Genomic DNA, 17,381 nt, shown 5'->3' on the forward strand with positions numbered 1-17,381 from the left:
GCAAAACATGCCGGTTAGGGGATACAAATTGTGACTCCCAGCACATAGCTTAAAATGAGATGGCTTCATTATCCTCAGCAGTGCAGTGGACCAGAACTTAAAAAGCCCCCATGGAGCTGAGTAAAGCCATGCTGAAATGAAACAATGCTTGCCTACACTAGCAACTCTTCCAAGAGGCAGTTTAAGAAAGGCAAGTAAATAAGAGGCCAACCTGATCATCTTGCTGTTAGCACAACATGCTGGCACGTGGGAGACCCCCACCAGTCTCAAAGGCATTGTACCTGCAGGCAGGCAGCAAGGGCTGGGAGAGTCCTAAAGGCATCACTTTCACCCGCACCAGAGACTGTGGATTTTGCATTGGCACACCAGGAGAATTTTCCAGCAGATATACGCAGCCTGTGAGTGTAGCTATGAAAGGAACAGGGAAATCTGGAACAGTGGGGAAATATGTTGGTCCAGGATAAACGGATGAGTGGAGGGGGAAAAAGAAGCGGCAGGCCCAGCCTGCAGAAATTCAGCCTCTTGACTTTTGATCTTCAAAGATGAAGCAGGCTTCCTGCCAAATGGACTCGTTGAGAGGCTGGGCGATAGCTGACCTCCCATCAATGCTTGGGCCGTCTGCCACAAAATAAGTAGAGCGTAAAGCTATGCTGGTCCACTACGTTAGGAATGCCAAGCAACTCAAGTGACCCTTAAGCAAGTTTCTTCAAAACAGAATTTAAGTAGCTCTGTGATTTCCAGTCTGCACGGCCAGATTAACAGGATTCCCGTTCTCCATGTGGTTGTCTTAGTTCCATTACCTATAGCAAGTGTTAATAATTTTTAAGCCAACGGCATTACAACAGTCGAAATATTAACTGGTGCCATTTCAAAGTGGTGCACAGCCTACCTCTACTCATGGGCACAGAGAAAGAACACATTTCCTGAAGAGCTGGACACAGGGATTTTAAGAAAACTGCTTGGTTAATGAAGTTTTTATGCCAGATATTATTTTCAGATTGTGAAATGCTGGAAATGGAAGAGTGTAGTCTTATTAAAGGACTGAAGTATTGCAGGCTTTACTCACCAGTAAGGCGTTCCCACGAACGAATTGGCAGGAGAGATTATAGATGCAGACCCAAAGTCAGCTAGTTTCACTTGACCTGGTTCTGTTAGAAGAATATTTCCAGCTTTAATATCCCTTTAAAAGAACAAAAGAAAAGTTTACTTCTGGTTACAGTAGAATAATTTTCAAAAATTTACAAGCACACAGAAGTCCACTAACTTTTTCTCCATTAAACATTCATCTAAACCTGAGAATATTTAGAAACCTATTACTACAGAAGGCTAGAAAAATCGGATACATGGCTTTTTGGGGACTGGAAACCTGGCTGCACCCAAAAAGGGCAGGGGGTGAAGGAAGAGAAGAGGAGATGGCTGAGGCCCCAAACAGAGATGCAGGAGAGATGTATCCTAATACCCTGCTATGACACCTTAAATGATACCAGACTTATTATTTTCATCTTTCAAATGCCCTAGGCTCCCTTATCTCGCCCTTCCTACAACTCTCCGATAATTCATACATTTAGGAGATTAACGATAACGAAGCTTCGGCAATACAAAAGGCACAAGATATATTCAACACCTTTGACACCATAAATTTCTAAATTCCAGCAGGAAATGGGTTAATTTCAAATTAACTGCCCATAAATGGACTGCATGCAAGGGATCCCTGCAGCCAGGCTGTATACACCATATGGTCTACAATGTCTCTTTACCATCTTTGCAAAAAATAGCATACATCTTTATACAAAAAACACATCAAAAAATTATCAGCTTTTCTCATCTGTTGTTCAACTATGAGTCCTTAGACATCAAAAGTGTTTATCAGTAGCAGACCTCCAACACAAACAAGTTACTACGTATTGTCAAACTTATACTCTGACCCTGTGAAAACTGGGCTAATTAGATAAATGGGAGGAGAAACAAAGCTATCTTGTCTTGTCTTCGCTGCAGAGGAACAGCACACACTGAATTATCGTACAACAGTTGAAGCATAATGATTTATGCATCAAATATAGTATCACTGTAGACCCAGAGATCAGCAAGAGATCACATGTGCTACTCCGAAACATGTCCTGACATGCTGTCAGGTGTTGGGCCTATGCATCTGTCACTTCTGCTGGAGGACAAGTGCTAAAGAGGTCTTGTATGTGCAAGAATGAACACCTCAAAAGTACAAAAGAGACAGCATAGGTTGTCCTCTTTGCTATCATCTGGAGAAAAAGAGGCTGAGGGGAGACCTTCTCGCTCTCTACAACTCCCTGAAAGGAGGGTGTAGCGAGGTGGGTGTTATTAGTCTCTTCTCCCAAGTAACAAGCAATAGGATGAGAGGAAACGGCCTCAAGTTGTGCCAGGGGAGGTGTAGATTGAATATTAGGAAAAAATTCTTCACCCAAAGGGTTGTTAAACATTGGAACAGGCTGCCCAGGGAAGTGGTGGAGTCACCATCCCTGGAGGGATTTAAAAGCCTTATAGATGTGGTGCTGAGGGGTATAGCTTAGTGGTGGGCTTGGCAGTGCTGGGTTAACAGCTGGACCTGATGATCTTAAAGGTCTTTTGCAACCAGAGCAATTCTATGATTCTCTCTCCACTGCTACCTTCACTGTACAGCAATCAACAGAGGACTCAGCAGCCACGTTAGGTATCAGCAAACATATTTGCTAACTTCAGTTGGCCTCGCGCCTGCAATTAAACAGAAAACAATCTCATCCTTTGCCATCCCATAGCGTGACATGAGAAGCAGAGATGCTCCCTGGTAGCAGAGCTGCTCAGGGAGTGCGGGAGGTGAGCTTAGAGCCTTGCTTCCCTCCTGCATCTCCACAAGGTGTCCCTCCACGCCAGGGCATGCTCATCTGCCTGCCGTGCTGCGGGACAGGGCAACCACAGCTGCCCCACCTCTGCCAGCTTCGCTCCCTTCCCATTCAGCGTTTGCTTTGCTTTTCTCAGTGCTACTGGAACTGGCCACAGCAGAGGCGAGGACAGTGTTCTCCTCCAAGCACACAGTTCCCCTGTAGGTGTACACATCAGCACAGCACGGCTCAACGCTGAACGACGAAGCTAGGTAACGGCACTCTTTCGCCTCTCCTTTTTAAATTACATCTATCAGAAAATCAGTAAACTCTTGATGATCCTCTTTTCTGAGCGAGAAGACTTGCTTTTCCAGCTCAGAAGCAAAAAAGCAGAACACCCCTTCGAAGAAAACCAGCTAGATAGGAAAGACCTGCATGGTACTTCTAGCAGTAACTTTCCTTACGGCCACTCTGAGCACGCTGCAACAGCAAAGTAACTTTTTCCAGTTTGAAAGACAAATAACCAGCAGTAAGCACGCTAATGGACAGCTCACAGAGTAGCTAGTATTCAGTATGTGAGACTGCTCAATGTACAACACTAATTGCACCATGTTAGAAAGTCCTAATGAGTATCGAGAAAAACTAATTCTCAATAGTGTCCATACAGGGAGTCACTTACTAAAAATAAGAATTCAATGTACTTTGAAAGCACGTAACATATTTCAGAACAGGTATTTTTATGCTCAAATAAAGGTATATATGTGAAGGGATGATCAAAAATCATCTTCGTTTAATTTTATAAATTGGCATTCATGTTTAAATTATTATTTCACTTCAACTTGATTTAATAACCATGTGTAGATATGCCCCAAATAGTTATTGTAACAGGTAACAAATAATTCCTGTCTCAGCCTCAGATATACCAGTTTTGTCTCAAGCTTGCCAGTAAACTTCAAAGAGGCTTTTAGCCCCATAAATTAGTCTCAAGTTGCCTCCCCACTCACATTACACTAATCTAGTTCTCACCCATTTCACAAGTCCCTGACATATCAGTAGTACCCAAAATCAGACAAAAAAAAAACAAAACAAAAAAAAACAACATAAAATGAGAACATGAAACACTGTTGACAAATGAGTCAAAAATCCAAACTCCTGAGAAATACCACATTATGAAAGACAGATCTAGGAGCTGCGTCCACAAGCAGCCTGTTATAAAATCTTCCTCTGCCTGTGTGCTCTGATTTCTCCTAAGGCAGTTTTACCTTTCACACTTTCATCGACTGATTTCTGAAAGCATAAAGTTTTACTTACTCATATGTAAAAAATTCTCACAATGTCTAGTCTTAAAAATAGTTTGGCTCTATCATTCCACTTTATTTGGCAAATTTAGGGTGATATTTTCCTGTCAGTGTTTACTGCTAACATTCAGGTGTATTCTTTGTTACCAGTTCTGCAGAGAAAAATTGCTAACATGGAAGAGAATTCAGCACAGGATATAGGCACATTCAGCTATTTCAACCAAAACAACGCACTCCTTAACAGCCAGCAGCTTTTATTTATACATCTGCCCCAACATCAGGAGTACTGAAAATGTCCATTAGAGAAAATTTTGGTAAAATAACGTTTACCGAAGTTGCTTAAACACAACTTTAAGCAATGTTGAGACTCCAGGCAGCAGAAGATGGAAGGACATCTAGCAGCACTGAGCTCTAGCCTTACCTATGAATCTTACAGTGAGAGTGCAGGTAGGCCAGCCCCTGCAAGGCACCGTGGGTGATGGCAGCAATCTCCACTTCCTGAAGTGGTTTCTTGTGAACTACAGAAAAAATTCAAGAAAAATCATAAGAAGGTCAGTGTGATCTTTTCCTCAGAAAGAGTTTTTAAAGGGAAGGAACCCCACCAATTTTGCCAGCTATGAGGTGAACATCATCTTCATCATACTAGTTTCCTATGGCCTGATGGCCATTAGAAGCTCAGAGTCTATGCAGCCTCTGCATGTATTTCACATCATTGGAAACCACATTTTTCTCCACATTCCTGCTAGGGCCAACAGCTACTGTTAACACCAGGAGATATGTCTGAGTGCAGCTTGCCAAATGTATTTGAAATACTCATTTGGTCCTTAGCAAGGAAAGCTTCCCACCTTTTTTCCCCCAATAGCCAAAAACCAGGAAAATCAGGAATCCCAACTACAAAGAGATGCCCCAAAGCACCTTCCATATATCCCTAAATATGATCAGCACGTGCCTTTGGCTGACTGTATCTCAGATACAAAAGATATGGCCCACAAAGGGTTCTAGTTTTTGCAAACTTTGGCTAGACTCCCTATTCCTCTGCAGGTGCTGCTCTTCCGGTTTTGAGGGCATATCAGCCTCTTGTTCTACAAAACCATCTGTAATTATTCCTACAAACTGCAAGGCAAGGACAAAGGTGATCTCTGCAGGTTTTTGTTATGGATATTCAGAAAACAGGCAGCCTGCTTTAGTCATCAAGAAGGTGCAAATTACAGGAACACAGCTATATACATTTATACCTTGGTTTTACAACATATAAATGTGCATGCCAACTATACGTAGCGCTGGCCTCCTGGGAAAGTCTCAGCTTACCCTTGGCATCACAAACACGGGCATTCTAGCTACAGAATGGGGCAGCATAGACAGATCGCCTCTACCATCTGCAAAATACCAGTCTGTGAGGAAACAGCCTCCCACTACACTCAAAAGGGGATATGGGCAAAAAGAAAATCAAAGCCTATATAAAACTTACCCTCTAGCAAATCAGAAGCTGATCCTAAACAGTACTCCATAACCAACTGCAAGAAAAAAGCATGCTTTTAAATAATAGGGTAGACACTCCCCCACAAACAGTTGCTACTTGAATGGCTAAGAAACAGTAAAAGCAAATAAGACCTGAAGTTGCATGAAATGCAATAAGCGATGGACAAAGTAAAATGTTTCAAACATTCCAGCAATGTCAAGTCATCTTTCATTGTTGTAAAGAAGGTTTAGGCACTGAGAAGTCTGTGGGGAGATGCTGCAGAGGATGTTCCCCAGTAAGTGTTTAATCTCCATGAACACAGAGGCCTGTCTCAGAGAAGCAGGGATTTGTTCCAATACCCTAAATACCTATTCCCTTTAAATTACCTGATAGCTTCTTCAGATGAAAGGGGCTACAGGCAGCACGCAATGAACAGTGCTGCATGTAAAGATACTGCACATACTGAGTGTTCGATTGCTGACTGTACATTTTCTGCTCATGAAGACCTCTGAATACCACGTCACTCACCCATGCTGTGTGCTCTTTCAGGTAACAGCCCTTATACTCTATGGTGTTGGGGTGCTTCAGCTGTTGTAGAAACTTGACTTCTTTGATGATATCCTGCCATTTCTAACAAAGAAAGCAAAAAGGTATAAGTACATTTCTCTGCTTAATCCCCTACATACTCTAATACACCACACACTGAAGTACAGTCTGAAAAGCTATTAAACTTTTTTTAATATAAAACTATTTTACAATGTGAAGATGGTAAGAGTCATAGTTGCAAAAGCACAACTATACATCAGTTGTCTGGATCCCTATTGCACTAAGATCCCCCACAAGAGATATTTAAACAGCTTGAGGATTGCAAAAGTTTGGGGTTTTTTTTCCTCATTTTAACTGCAGTACATTTCCCTTAAAGCATTGCTACTGTTTTGCATGTTGAACTGTCCAGTGGTCTCAAACTTAGTAACAAACCCACCTTCCCCAAGAGATACCACCACCTACAGTATGTGCTAGAGATAGTAGCAGTTAGCTGTTCACTTCCTTCTATAATGCTGCACAAAGCCACTGACATTTGGGAGACCTTGGCACATGTGGGAGACCAACAGGCAAGCAAGGAAAAATGAGTTTAAAACCCCTGTTTGCTTTAAACAGACAAACACACTCTCCACTGCATGTCAGCGCCCCAATCCAAACGAACAGAGCCAACCCAAGTTCAAAGCACTGCAACACAAAGAGGAGCAACTAACAAGCAACAACTGAGGTGAGACTGATATTCTGAACAGAAGGTCTATGCAATTTTAGATTATAGATCCTGAAAAGTGTTTCAAGTCACCTGTACATTTCAGTCGACACCTCAAAGATTGCGGTTTTGGCTCCAGCAGCCAGTGTGCTCTTAACGCACTTATTACTGACATTATTACTGAAAAAAACACCACACAAGCATGCTGAATCCCCATTCACTTCCTTAAACTGAACTATTTGTCAAAATTTGCATAAACTCATTTTCCCTCCACAAACTTCCCTGCTTCCTATGGAAGTGAGCAACAGCTACTGCATTAAAAAGCTGGCCTGCTAGGGTCAAATAAAATTTGCAGCTAATTTCTTTGTTCAGATTCACATTATGGTTGCAACAGCTCCTGCATGCAGAATTGGCTTTATTTATCTTACCTCATTCGTTTGCTTTCCACTATAGGACATTTTCTTGACTGCCACCACCTCATTAGTGTGGGAATTTGTAGCCTGGAGCAGGGAGAAAGAGAGATTGAAAAAAGTTTCATTTTTTTTCCTCCCCATGGAGTGAGCTGTGCCTTTGGCAAATGCAGGCTTTTTTCTCCCATATCGCATCCTGGCAGGCTCCTACTCTTCAGAGACATCTTCCTCATGATAAGATTTACCAGACAACTACTATGACACTTCCTATCTGCCCATATCCACTGTTCCTCCCTCAGCCCTTACTACACTTGCTACCTCTCTATCGATACGCAAATCAAGGCCCAATATTGTACCTATTAAGAACATGGAAAATACAGTTTTATTGGAATTGCAGTGAAAAGTTTTGGATAAACCTTTGGAAAAATGTTTTCCAAAGAAACAAATAAAGAGGAGTATCAAAATCTCTATGATTTCATCCAAAACCCCCACACAACACTGATATTCTTAAATAGCTATTTCAATTTCCATGAAGATGCTTCATTCTGGAATTTACCTCAATTAAAAAAAGTAACCTTTTCACTGCACTAGATCTCAGTTTTGCAATGAATATTACTCAGTCATCAAAATCTTACTCTTCTGCAGCCTGTATGATACAGGGATGGTGACTGGAGGCTGAAAACTCAGTTTTAGAAAGAGCTCTACTTGCCTGGACTGGCATTGCCCTCATTTCTGCATGTTAAGCACAAAAAACTTGAAGGTTTTAGTCTTAAAAGAGTTGTTGAAATCCCAGTACCTCCAACCATGTACCATTTTTGGGACAAATAATTAGTGACAGTTAAAAGCTCAGCATACAATAGAAGCTAAATGTGGTAAATCCTTTTTTTCAACTGCTTGAGAGGTTGAGTACTATACCTTCAAGTAACTTATTAACGGAAGACATATCATGATGCGTACAGTGACTTCAAAGAAAAATTATGTTGGGTGAATGAATAGAGCCCAGGAATTACTAAAGGGAGCTGACACACTTAAGACTCTTCACAGCACACGCTCCTCCTCCAATAAGTTAGAGACAGCTGAAAACACATAGCTTTTGGATAAGGCAAAACCCTTCCTAACCACTCGCCATCCTGATTCAGCATGTAAAAGATCAAGAGTATTTTATTCAAATAGATGAATTAACGCTGGTGTTCTAAAGAACTTTCCAAGTATTTCTGTCTGTTACATTAATTCCGAGTATCTTCATGTGAACACGGTATCTCTCACATCAGCCGTAATTTTTTGCCAAATGGCACGCTGCCACGTTCTCACATTGTGGGTGAAGTTCTTGCTGTACCAAGCGCTTGGGAACCTCCTGGCTGAGATAACTTCAAGGGCTGTACAAGCACACTTGACAGAAATATCCACTTGCTGAAGTGGGTTTGGCCATACCTGTAGATCTTTAGCGAAAAGCTTGGCAGAAAACAAGCACATTTTGTTTGCAAAACCTCCTTTACACTGCCCTCAGCTGGTTTATTACTCTTCCATATTTCTACCACGGATAAAAGTTGGTTGTTTTTGATGAAAACTATTCTTGTGAAGTCAAGTGCGAAATCAACTTAGTTGATTTCAAGTCAAGTTAGCATCAACTTCAAAACCTTGTGAGAAGTGACGTATTTTTTCTTAGCCTTCTGACATACGACGTATCATTTCTTTCAAGCACGAAAAGAAATTTCTAACTATCTTGCCAAGCCTTGGCAATAGTATACTGGAAAACAAAACAGCTTGCAAAAATTGAGCTTAAATTGAAGTTAATAGTAGAATAATCATATTAATCCACAATAACAACAGTGACAAGATACAGATCAATGTATTTGCTCTTTGTAGTAGTGTCAGTACCAATTTAAATAAAAAGGTTAAAGAGATGCAGCAACAGCATAACAATCCATGCCCTTCCCTTTTTTATTTATCTGAAGTCTCTTCCCCATTCTTTTGCATGATTTAGAAAGCCCTGTTCCTTCCAAGTATTTTTGACTCATTCTCCTTTTTTGATACCAAGCACATCAGGATCCCTGGAATCTTGCCGTGATGATCCGAGATCTTATTCTCAGCCCCTGCCTTACTCCAAGATGTGTAAGAATCAAGATGTAAGACAGGCTACAAAAGCTTTTAAGAAGGAGGAAAACCAAAGCAAAGATGCACGGCATCCCCTGCGTGGTAGGGAAAAGCTCTAGCGTGACCCACAGAAAGCAGGGTATAGCCAGAGGCCTTCCCCGGGTGAACGGAGGGATCCAGGGCTACCGTGCACCGAAAACTGCAAACAGGAGAGTTCTGCTTGTGACTTGTACACAGCAGGACAGGGCAAAGACTCCAAAGAACAATTTAACGCATGCCAAGTGCTTCACGCAACAGGAAGGAAAGTTTAAGTTTCCAACTGGCAAAGAAGTGCGGGTGTATCACAGAAAAGCGGTGATGCACCTCATTACTATGTTACTACAGTAACATTACTACAGGCATGACTGCAACCACCATCAAGCTTGCAGGATGCAGCTGCTGCTAGGATATTGCAAGAAGCTGCAGTCTGGCTAAACTCTCCAATGTTTTTAAAGCACAGACCAGTTAAATAAAGCATCCAGGGAAAGGAGGAAGAGAAGCATCAGGGAACCACAAGACTTTTATCTAAGCATAGTGACACCTCAGTTGTAAGCCTGCTTGGTAGATTGGATCTCTAACACTCCTCATGCTCTTCCCCTGTAAGTATGAGGAACTTCTGAACACCTGAGCTGAATGGTAAAGGTGGCACCTTCCCTACCTTCATCTTTACCCTGAAGCATACCACGCATCCTTTCCCTTTGGTTTTGAAAAACACCAGGGAGGACCTCCCTACACCCATCTAGAAACATGCTTGCTCTTCTTACAGAGTGGATCAACATGTACTGTAAGTTTTACAGCCTCATCCTCTTACACATGTAGTACATTTAACACTGTACTTTCACCGACCTGTCACTTACTCCAACATCTAAAAGTGCCTGTCCCACTGTTGACAATCCTCATAGCAGAAACCCCCCTGTATCATTACTACCAGATTATACATTGAGGAATTACATCTTTATCCCTCAGAACACACATGCACTGCTTATCTGACTCAAAAGATCAGGCTCTTCTGTTCTAATAACAGTTCCACCACCACCTCCATCACTTTACACAACTATAAACAGAGAACTGGAGTGCTTGCAAATAATTCGTGCTAGCTACTGCCAGGCTCTGGAGCTACAGGTGTAAGGGTACTTATCTAAAGACTTTAATGTCTGATATTTAGAAATCTCAGTTCTAGTGAACTTGATCTGGAGTGGCAGGCCATGCTACCAAGCAGCTTTGTCTTTAACATTTTCATACTGAAATCGATTTTAGTTTCTCTGATAGTGACTGGATTATAATTATTTCCATATCCAGTTATTTTGGATTTGGCTTTGCTTGATACTAATTGTAAAAGTACTACTCTTGTCACTGTCCAGATTAAATTCTCTTCACTATTGATTAATGCAATACTTCCTTCCCACTCCTCTTAAGACTTTCTCTTTGCTTTTGCCATGCAAGCATTTGGTATTGAAGATAGTATGTTATAGGATGAACATGGGGACAAGGAGAGTGGCAGAACAGAATGATACTTCAAAGATCTCTCTAACTCCTAAATTACCAGAGCAGCAGAGAAATCACTCAAAAGCCTGAATGCAATTTGATGCAACTTCCACAGTACCTTTACCCAAGCAGCCACAATACCAGTTCATTAATAAAGGTAGTTTTTAACTCCAAATGCATTTTGAATCATTAATTCACTAGATCTATTAATTTGCAATGATTTACAAGCATATGAGCACCAAGTAGAGTATCTTGAAATTCCAGTTTGGCAAATTAATTTCCAACTGCTTAAATTCAACTTCCAGCACAGCAGACAGCACAAGATACCTCAGAGTTAACCTGAACGGCTGGGTGCACTGTTAAGACTAGTCAACTGCCACTATAAATGCAGCTGTAACAGTAAAGAGCTGAGGAGTGCTCTGGAAACACTTATTTTTGAGATGTGTTATGAGAAAGCTCATACACACAAAGCACTAATTGCTCAAAGCACGCTCCCTTTTACAAATGCTGAAAATCCCTAAAATGTCACTTAAAATGGTTCTGTTTTCCAAAAAGGAGGTGAAGAACTATACTTACAAAGTAAACTGCTCCAAAACTTCCATGTCCAATTTCGTGTAAACCCACAAATATTTCTTCAGGATCATCTTTGTGGAACAGGTCAGCTATTTCTGGGTCCTTTGGCACCCCTTTGCGCATGTTGAACAGTATTAAGAACTAGTTCGCGCTTTCAATTTCCAATCAATTTCTTCCTTCATCGACAAAGTAGTTTGTAGACAGCATTCAGCACCTGGTGAAAAAGTTCATCTGTAATCTCTTTCCTGTATGCACGTTTCTGTTCTCGCTTCTCTGACAGCAAAAAAAGAGGAAGCACTTTCAGGAGCAATAGGCTTCACTATCGTTTCCTTCAGCTAATTCTTTTTAATTATTAGTCCAATTTAGATATAGAGATTAAAATGCATTCAGAGTACAACAGCTCTTTATCTCATACAGGAAGCAAGTGCTGCAGTTACACTAAAGTCCACTTGAAGACAAGAGTCCTGTTGCTATGCAAAACATCCTGTGATACGAATTTGTTATTCTTCACGCTGGTCTCCTAATGTGTCAGTTTTTAGACTATCATCATTGTTCCTCCTACTTTTCTCTGCTGTTTGTTTGCTTTGTTTCTCTACTCCCACTTGCCAGCTGGTGCTAGTAGAAAAGTAAGCTTCTATTCAACAGAAACACCTCACAATCATATGATTTGTTATTTATTTCTTTTTTCAGAGCTATAAGACAGCTAGTGTTGTTGGATTGTGATGGCTCCCAGGACACAGAATTGCTTTTGAAAGATTCCAGACTCCATCATGTAAGGCAGATCTTTACCTCCTTACCATCTTTCTTTAGCATAAGCCTATAATTAGACAGCATAGAGCTGAGCTGCACTTACATGAAGATTTTAAATATTCATCCCAAAAATTTTATTTAGGGGGAAAAAAAAAGAAACATAAGAAAGTTCCACATTTCCTGCCAAAACATCCTGAAAAAATGGCATTCGTTCATTAGACGCTGGTGTGCAAAGCAATGACAGATGCCTCTTCCCATCTGCTTTTGGCTTCTGAAACCCAGCAGATTATCTGCAGGTGAGTCAACGGGAGCAGTTTCTAACAGTCTGGAGCAAGTCTCAATACTGCTTCCAGATATGTAGCTCAGCACCTCATTTACTGAGGCCACATCTTCTCTGTGCGTAAAAGAGACTTCTGAAAACAGACACTAAAATATTCAGCCCACCTTGTGATATAAACTAGTGTAACAGTTAAAGAGAGACCAGCTGAAATTTAGCAATCGGATAAAATTAAAACTAAAACACACACAAAAGGCTTTAGAAGGTTCCAGACTGCAAGTGCCATCCAGATGGACTGATGAAAGCGGAGCATCATTTGGTTTGGGGCCAAGACAGTCTCCTCAGCTCAGGATAAGTGATGGAGCAACAAGCACAACGAACTGCGGTTCATTAGAGGTGCACAACGTACCGTGCCGGAGCGTACCTGGGTAACTGTGGCACAACGCATGCTCTGTGGCTCAGATTCCTGTCAGCAGCATTGTCCTCTGCTCTCGTCCCCCCCAGACTCTGCACTCTCTTATTCTGCAAAGGAAAACAAATACCAGTATTTAGAAAAAGTATTTTAAGTTTTATACCTTATTTGAATACACAAAACCACTACATCTAGAAAAGACCACCGACTTTGAAGGCGCAGTTAAAAGGAGCACTGGCTGTAAAGGTTAATGGTGTCTCTTCAGGTGAAGGTATTTACTTCCTATATTCTACAGCCCTTGGGCTTGTTATATATCATTGTAAGATAGAAAACCAGGAAAAGAGGTTAAATGCCAAGTTCTTTGACTTTTATAAAGACTCTTGAGCTTGCTAGGGCATAGGAGGAGCATGGAAGTTTGCTCTCAGACTACACTTTTTAGACTGCCTATAAAAAGGACAAAGCTCACAAAGCTGAGTCTATTATTTAGCTCGGTGTGTTATACCTGATCATACACAAGACTTCAAAGAAAGTCCAAGGCATTTATAAGTCAAACGTTGTTGGATTCCACTGGGGAGAGAATGAACAATGAAAAGATGAAAAAGGAGGGCAAACAGATAGACCCGTCAGCTGAAATCAGGTCTAGATTGCTCACAGTTAAGGATGCAGCTGCCTGCAGTCACTCACTCCTACCGGCGCAGCAACAGCCATCCTCTCAGTGGAGTCAAACACCGAGAGCTTGGAATTACCTTGCCCTCTTAGAAAAGGTTATCATGTAGCTACATCCACAGGAAAAATGCTTGCCAGGTAAAGCATTCTGCAATAGCTATATTGCCAAAATCTGAATTAATATGCGTCTGAATTAATAACAAACAAGCTAACTCATCTTCTCATTTATTAAGAAAAAAGAGATGAGCAGAAGCCTTCCTGCTAATAGCTAACATTACCAAAAAATGATATTTTTGTCTACTGTTCTCAACACAGGGCAATTCTATTGAGCTGTTAAAAAGCTATTTGAAGAGCTCCAGAAAAAGGATCTGCAATGTTTAGTTTAAAAAAAAAAAAAAAAAAATTTAAAAGAAAATCCCAAGAACAAACTAATGACAAAAGCCAGATGAATGAAATGATTATTCATTCTCAGCTGATTGGCCTCACCCAGAGGTGCTATATTTACTACATGCCTGCATACAGGAGTAAAGAATGCAGTATTTCAGGTCTGGCATTCTTTAGCCAAGTGAAAAATCCATTTGGCTTTGGAACAATAAAATCAAACTGAGAAAGAAAACAATTTATCCATCTCTAGTCATATGAACTTCTCTGCCATAAACAAAATCTGTGCAGCTCTAATATTCAAGGATAAATTAGTATTTAAAATGGTAAACTAAATGTCAATACTTAAAAGTTGAGCCCTAAGTAATAACGTCATTCTCCAGTCAGGACAAACATATATAGTGAGGCTGTACAATAAGTGAAACTTTTCAGCAGGACCATTATTTTTCGGTAATGATTATCAGAAAAACTTAGGATGGAAAGTGTATCAAGAGTAACTTGAGTCCTGGTGATCTGAACACGATCACCGGCTGCTCCACACGATCCCATAGTGCCTGCAGTGCCTCTTGGTACAAACCGAGAACCCTTCGCGTGGCCACTCCACAGCGCTCGATGTGCGATTCAGGCACGGGACAGCGTTAGGACAGAAATACAAATCACACCACTTTGAGTAAGCCGGCAAGGTCAGAAATTCTAAATATTACAACCCTCTTCTAGACACATGAAGACTGAAATAAAGATGGTTTAAGCAATGGCAGAGTGTTATGGGAGTCAAATGCCACTAGTAGAAAAACTCAAGTTCAAGGTATGGTCAATTCAAGCAAGTTCTTTCAGTTACCAAACTGCTGAATTAACACATCAAGAAACAATTTCTACCAGAAGCCCCGTTTTTACTCTTCGTCCTTCAAAAAGTGCACCTAAAGCAGCATGAGACTGCATGTTCTGAACACCTCGAATGAAAACAGCAGCAATCGCCCTGGAGGTAACTTACAGAAGCAACAAGTGACTCAAGATTTTCAGAGTTTGCAAGATCAGCTTTTGTTCAGATAAGGCCGTTTGGAGATGCCTCAAGCTGCCTACCTAGAAATTAAAGCTCTCAATCAACAGTTATTAGCAAAAAATCCCTGCCTTGGACGAAAAACTGCTCATGCCCCATTTCTGAAACGCTGTAAGGGGCTAGAAAGATAGGATGGATTCTTGATAGTAAATTCAGCATCAGAAATGATACTAAGAAAAATATTTAAAAGATTCTTTAAGAAAAAAATTCTCTAATGAAGATTACATAGCATAGCATGAAAACTGGAAAGAAAATTGTTTTTTAAAGGCCTACAACTACTCCAGCTACAACTGAGAAACCACTGTTATGCTGGACACATCTATATGGCAATGTCTCCATTTCCCAGTAACATCACACGCAGGGGAAGGCAAAATCGCTAGGTACTTTGAAATTCAGTTCTTCATGGGAAATGCACCAGGCAACTTGTGGTCAGCCCAGCACAGAAGTGCCCAAAGCAAGAGTGAAATGCTGAAGAACTGCATTGAAAATTAAAGCGCGAGCTGGTTATGTTCTTAAAGCAGTGCAGCAATTCTGCTCAGAGCAATCTGCTGTACTTCTGCCCTCCTCTCCCACCCTTCACACACAGAAACTCAGGAGTGCAACCCAGCCAAAGTGAACCCCTCTCCATGGAGGGGGTAGTTATCGCTGCAGTTCTGGCCCACTGCCATCTTACCATAGTGTTTCAAGGATTCTCCACTCCTCACTTATGCTAAATAGCACAATAACCTGGTGCTTCTAGCTGCTGGGGCAGGACGACAGCGGGTCTCATCATGGAGTTCACAAGACGATGGCAGAGAGTCTGTGCCCAGTGAGGCCAGAGGCAGACAGCACCATGCTACTGCCTATGAATGAGGGATGATAAATCAGCGGTGCACCCTGCAGGCTACTCAGACTGGACCCTGGATAATGCTGCAACAACTCTCACTACTACAGCAAACAGGGGTTTTTTTCTACCAGTTTAAAGAAAAGCAAAATTACCTCAATCATAAGCAACCCTCACATTTACAAAGCACACATTACTGCTTTTGCTACATATGTTTGCACAAAAATTCTCTTGCTACTAATTAGGACCTCCGGGTGCTACATTAATAACAACAGAAAAGACCTTGACCTGAATATAAAGGAAGCAACAAAACATAACTGGAAGGGCCGTTAAGAAGAGCTAAACTACCCACACTTCCAAATATTCCATGGATCTAAAACTACATCCATGCATATGAACAGTTATATTTGAGAACTCAAATTCTGTAACTGCTAACAAGATGTCTTCACAGAGCATGGCACCAGAAGAGTTAAGGTATTTACTTCTTTCTTTCTCTAGTTCACTGAACGTCCAGTAACCTGCCCAGCATCCCCAGCTCACGCCACAGTCAACACACAGCACGGCTTCCACACCCTACAACCACCTCACTTTCACACCCATAAAGTGCAAGTGTGTGGCTTGTAAAACACAGCTTGAATTACGTCTCACAACACTACAGGCCTCTTTCATATCTGTACAGAAATATATAAAATTAATTTTAGTTCCTAACTACACCATGGTGCTTCCCAAAACAAGGACAAAGTTTTCCACTTCAAGCAGAAAAACAAACTACAGGAAACAGGGTGGAACAGCAGCAGATTCCACTCATAGGAGGAGCAACAACACATGGCTCATGCATTCATTTTTAGATGAGTATTTTGAAGGGAATAATTTTACACTCAAATTCTTTTTTCCAAGAATGACAAACACAGAGTCCCCTTTCTTCATTTCAGTCTCTACAAAATCTCCAAAAATCTGGAAGACAACATGAAGAAGGAAATTCCCAGATAAATTCAGTAGATAAAAACTGTCCCAAATGAGAAACCTTTTGACCTCAAAGTAGGCACATGCTCAAGGTCCACTGCAGTCCTCACATATACACTGATCAACAGCCCATCACTTCGCAGAAGCAGGTACTGTGGCTTTTTGAGGAAGACTCTTGACCCTCCATATTTTAAGCTTTTCAGTGTCATTTCTCTGATTGTTAAGAATTACTTTTCCAGTTAACATTATGTAACTGAGAGCAACACACGTTTTTTTCCTAGTATATTAGCACTTAGTTTCTTTTAGTGCTTAAAACAGTCAGATGCACATACCCGATCTATAAATTCAAGCTACTTATAAGTTTGCTGACAGCATATACAAAAAGCAACTGCACTACAGCCTTTGTTTACTTAAATTAATCACCGATCCCAAGATACTCAGAGAAGATTTCACTTTAGTCTAGAAGCAGCAAGTCCTCTCATGTCCTTTCTGCAAATTTCTAAGCAGCAAAACGATCCAATTTGTACGTAACAGAAATGGAAGGTACCCAGCGACCTTCAGCAGCAAAGAAAAGTATTTCTGGGCCTTTCAAAGCGCTCTGGCAGATAGCAGGATAG

The 17,381-nt window shown here is 41.1% G+C and overlaps 1 protein-coding gene across 6 annotated transcripts in view; it reads right to left on the minus strand.

Moving 5' to 3' along the window:
- Positions 1-17,381, minus strand: part of TAOK3 (TAO kinase 3) — a 93,649-nt gene that overhangs the window by 39,389 nt on the left and 36,879 nt on the right. For 5 of the 6 annotated variants that reach the window (XM_068412401.1, XM_068412406.1, XM_068412400.1 and 2 more), the window contains 7 exons: positions 12,887-12,984; positions 11,439-11,649; positions 7,263-7,334; positions 6,117-6,218; positions 5,598-5,643; positions 4,551-4,647; positions 1,067-1,180 (listed from right to left, as the gene is read on the minus strand). In XM_068412401.1, coding sequence (XP_068268502.1) covers positions 1,067-1,180; positions 4,551-4,647; positions 5,598-5,643; positions 6,117-6,218; positions 7,263-7,334; positions 11,439-11,558 — 551 coding nt within the window. In that variant the 5' untranslated portion in view covers positions 11,559-11,649; positions 12,887-12,984. Of the gene's footprint in view, positions 1-1,066; positions 1,181-4,550; positions 4,648-5,597; positions 5,644-6,116; positions 6,219-7,262; positions 7,335-11,438; positions 11,709-12,886; positions 12,985-17,381 lie in introns of all 6 variants that reach the window. The other variant, XM_068412405.1, reaches the window with a different exon arrangement.

The sequence above is a fragment of the Nyctibius grandis genome, chromosome 14 (assembly GCF_013368605.1).
Source record: "Nyctibius grandis isolate bNycGra1 chromosome 14, bNycGra1.pri, whole genome shotgun sequence".
In the NCBI taxonomy this organism is placed as follows: Eukaryota; Metazoa; Chordata; class Aves; order Nyctibiiformes; family Nyctibiidae; genus Nyctibius; species Nyctibius grandis.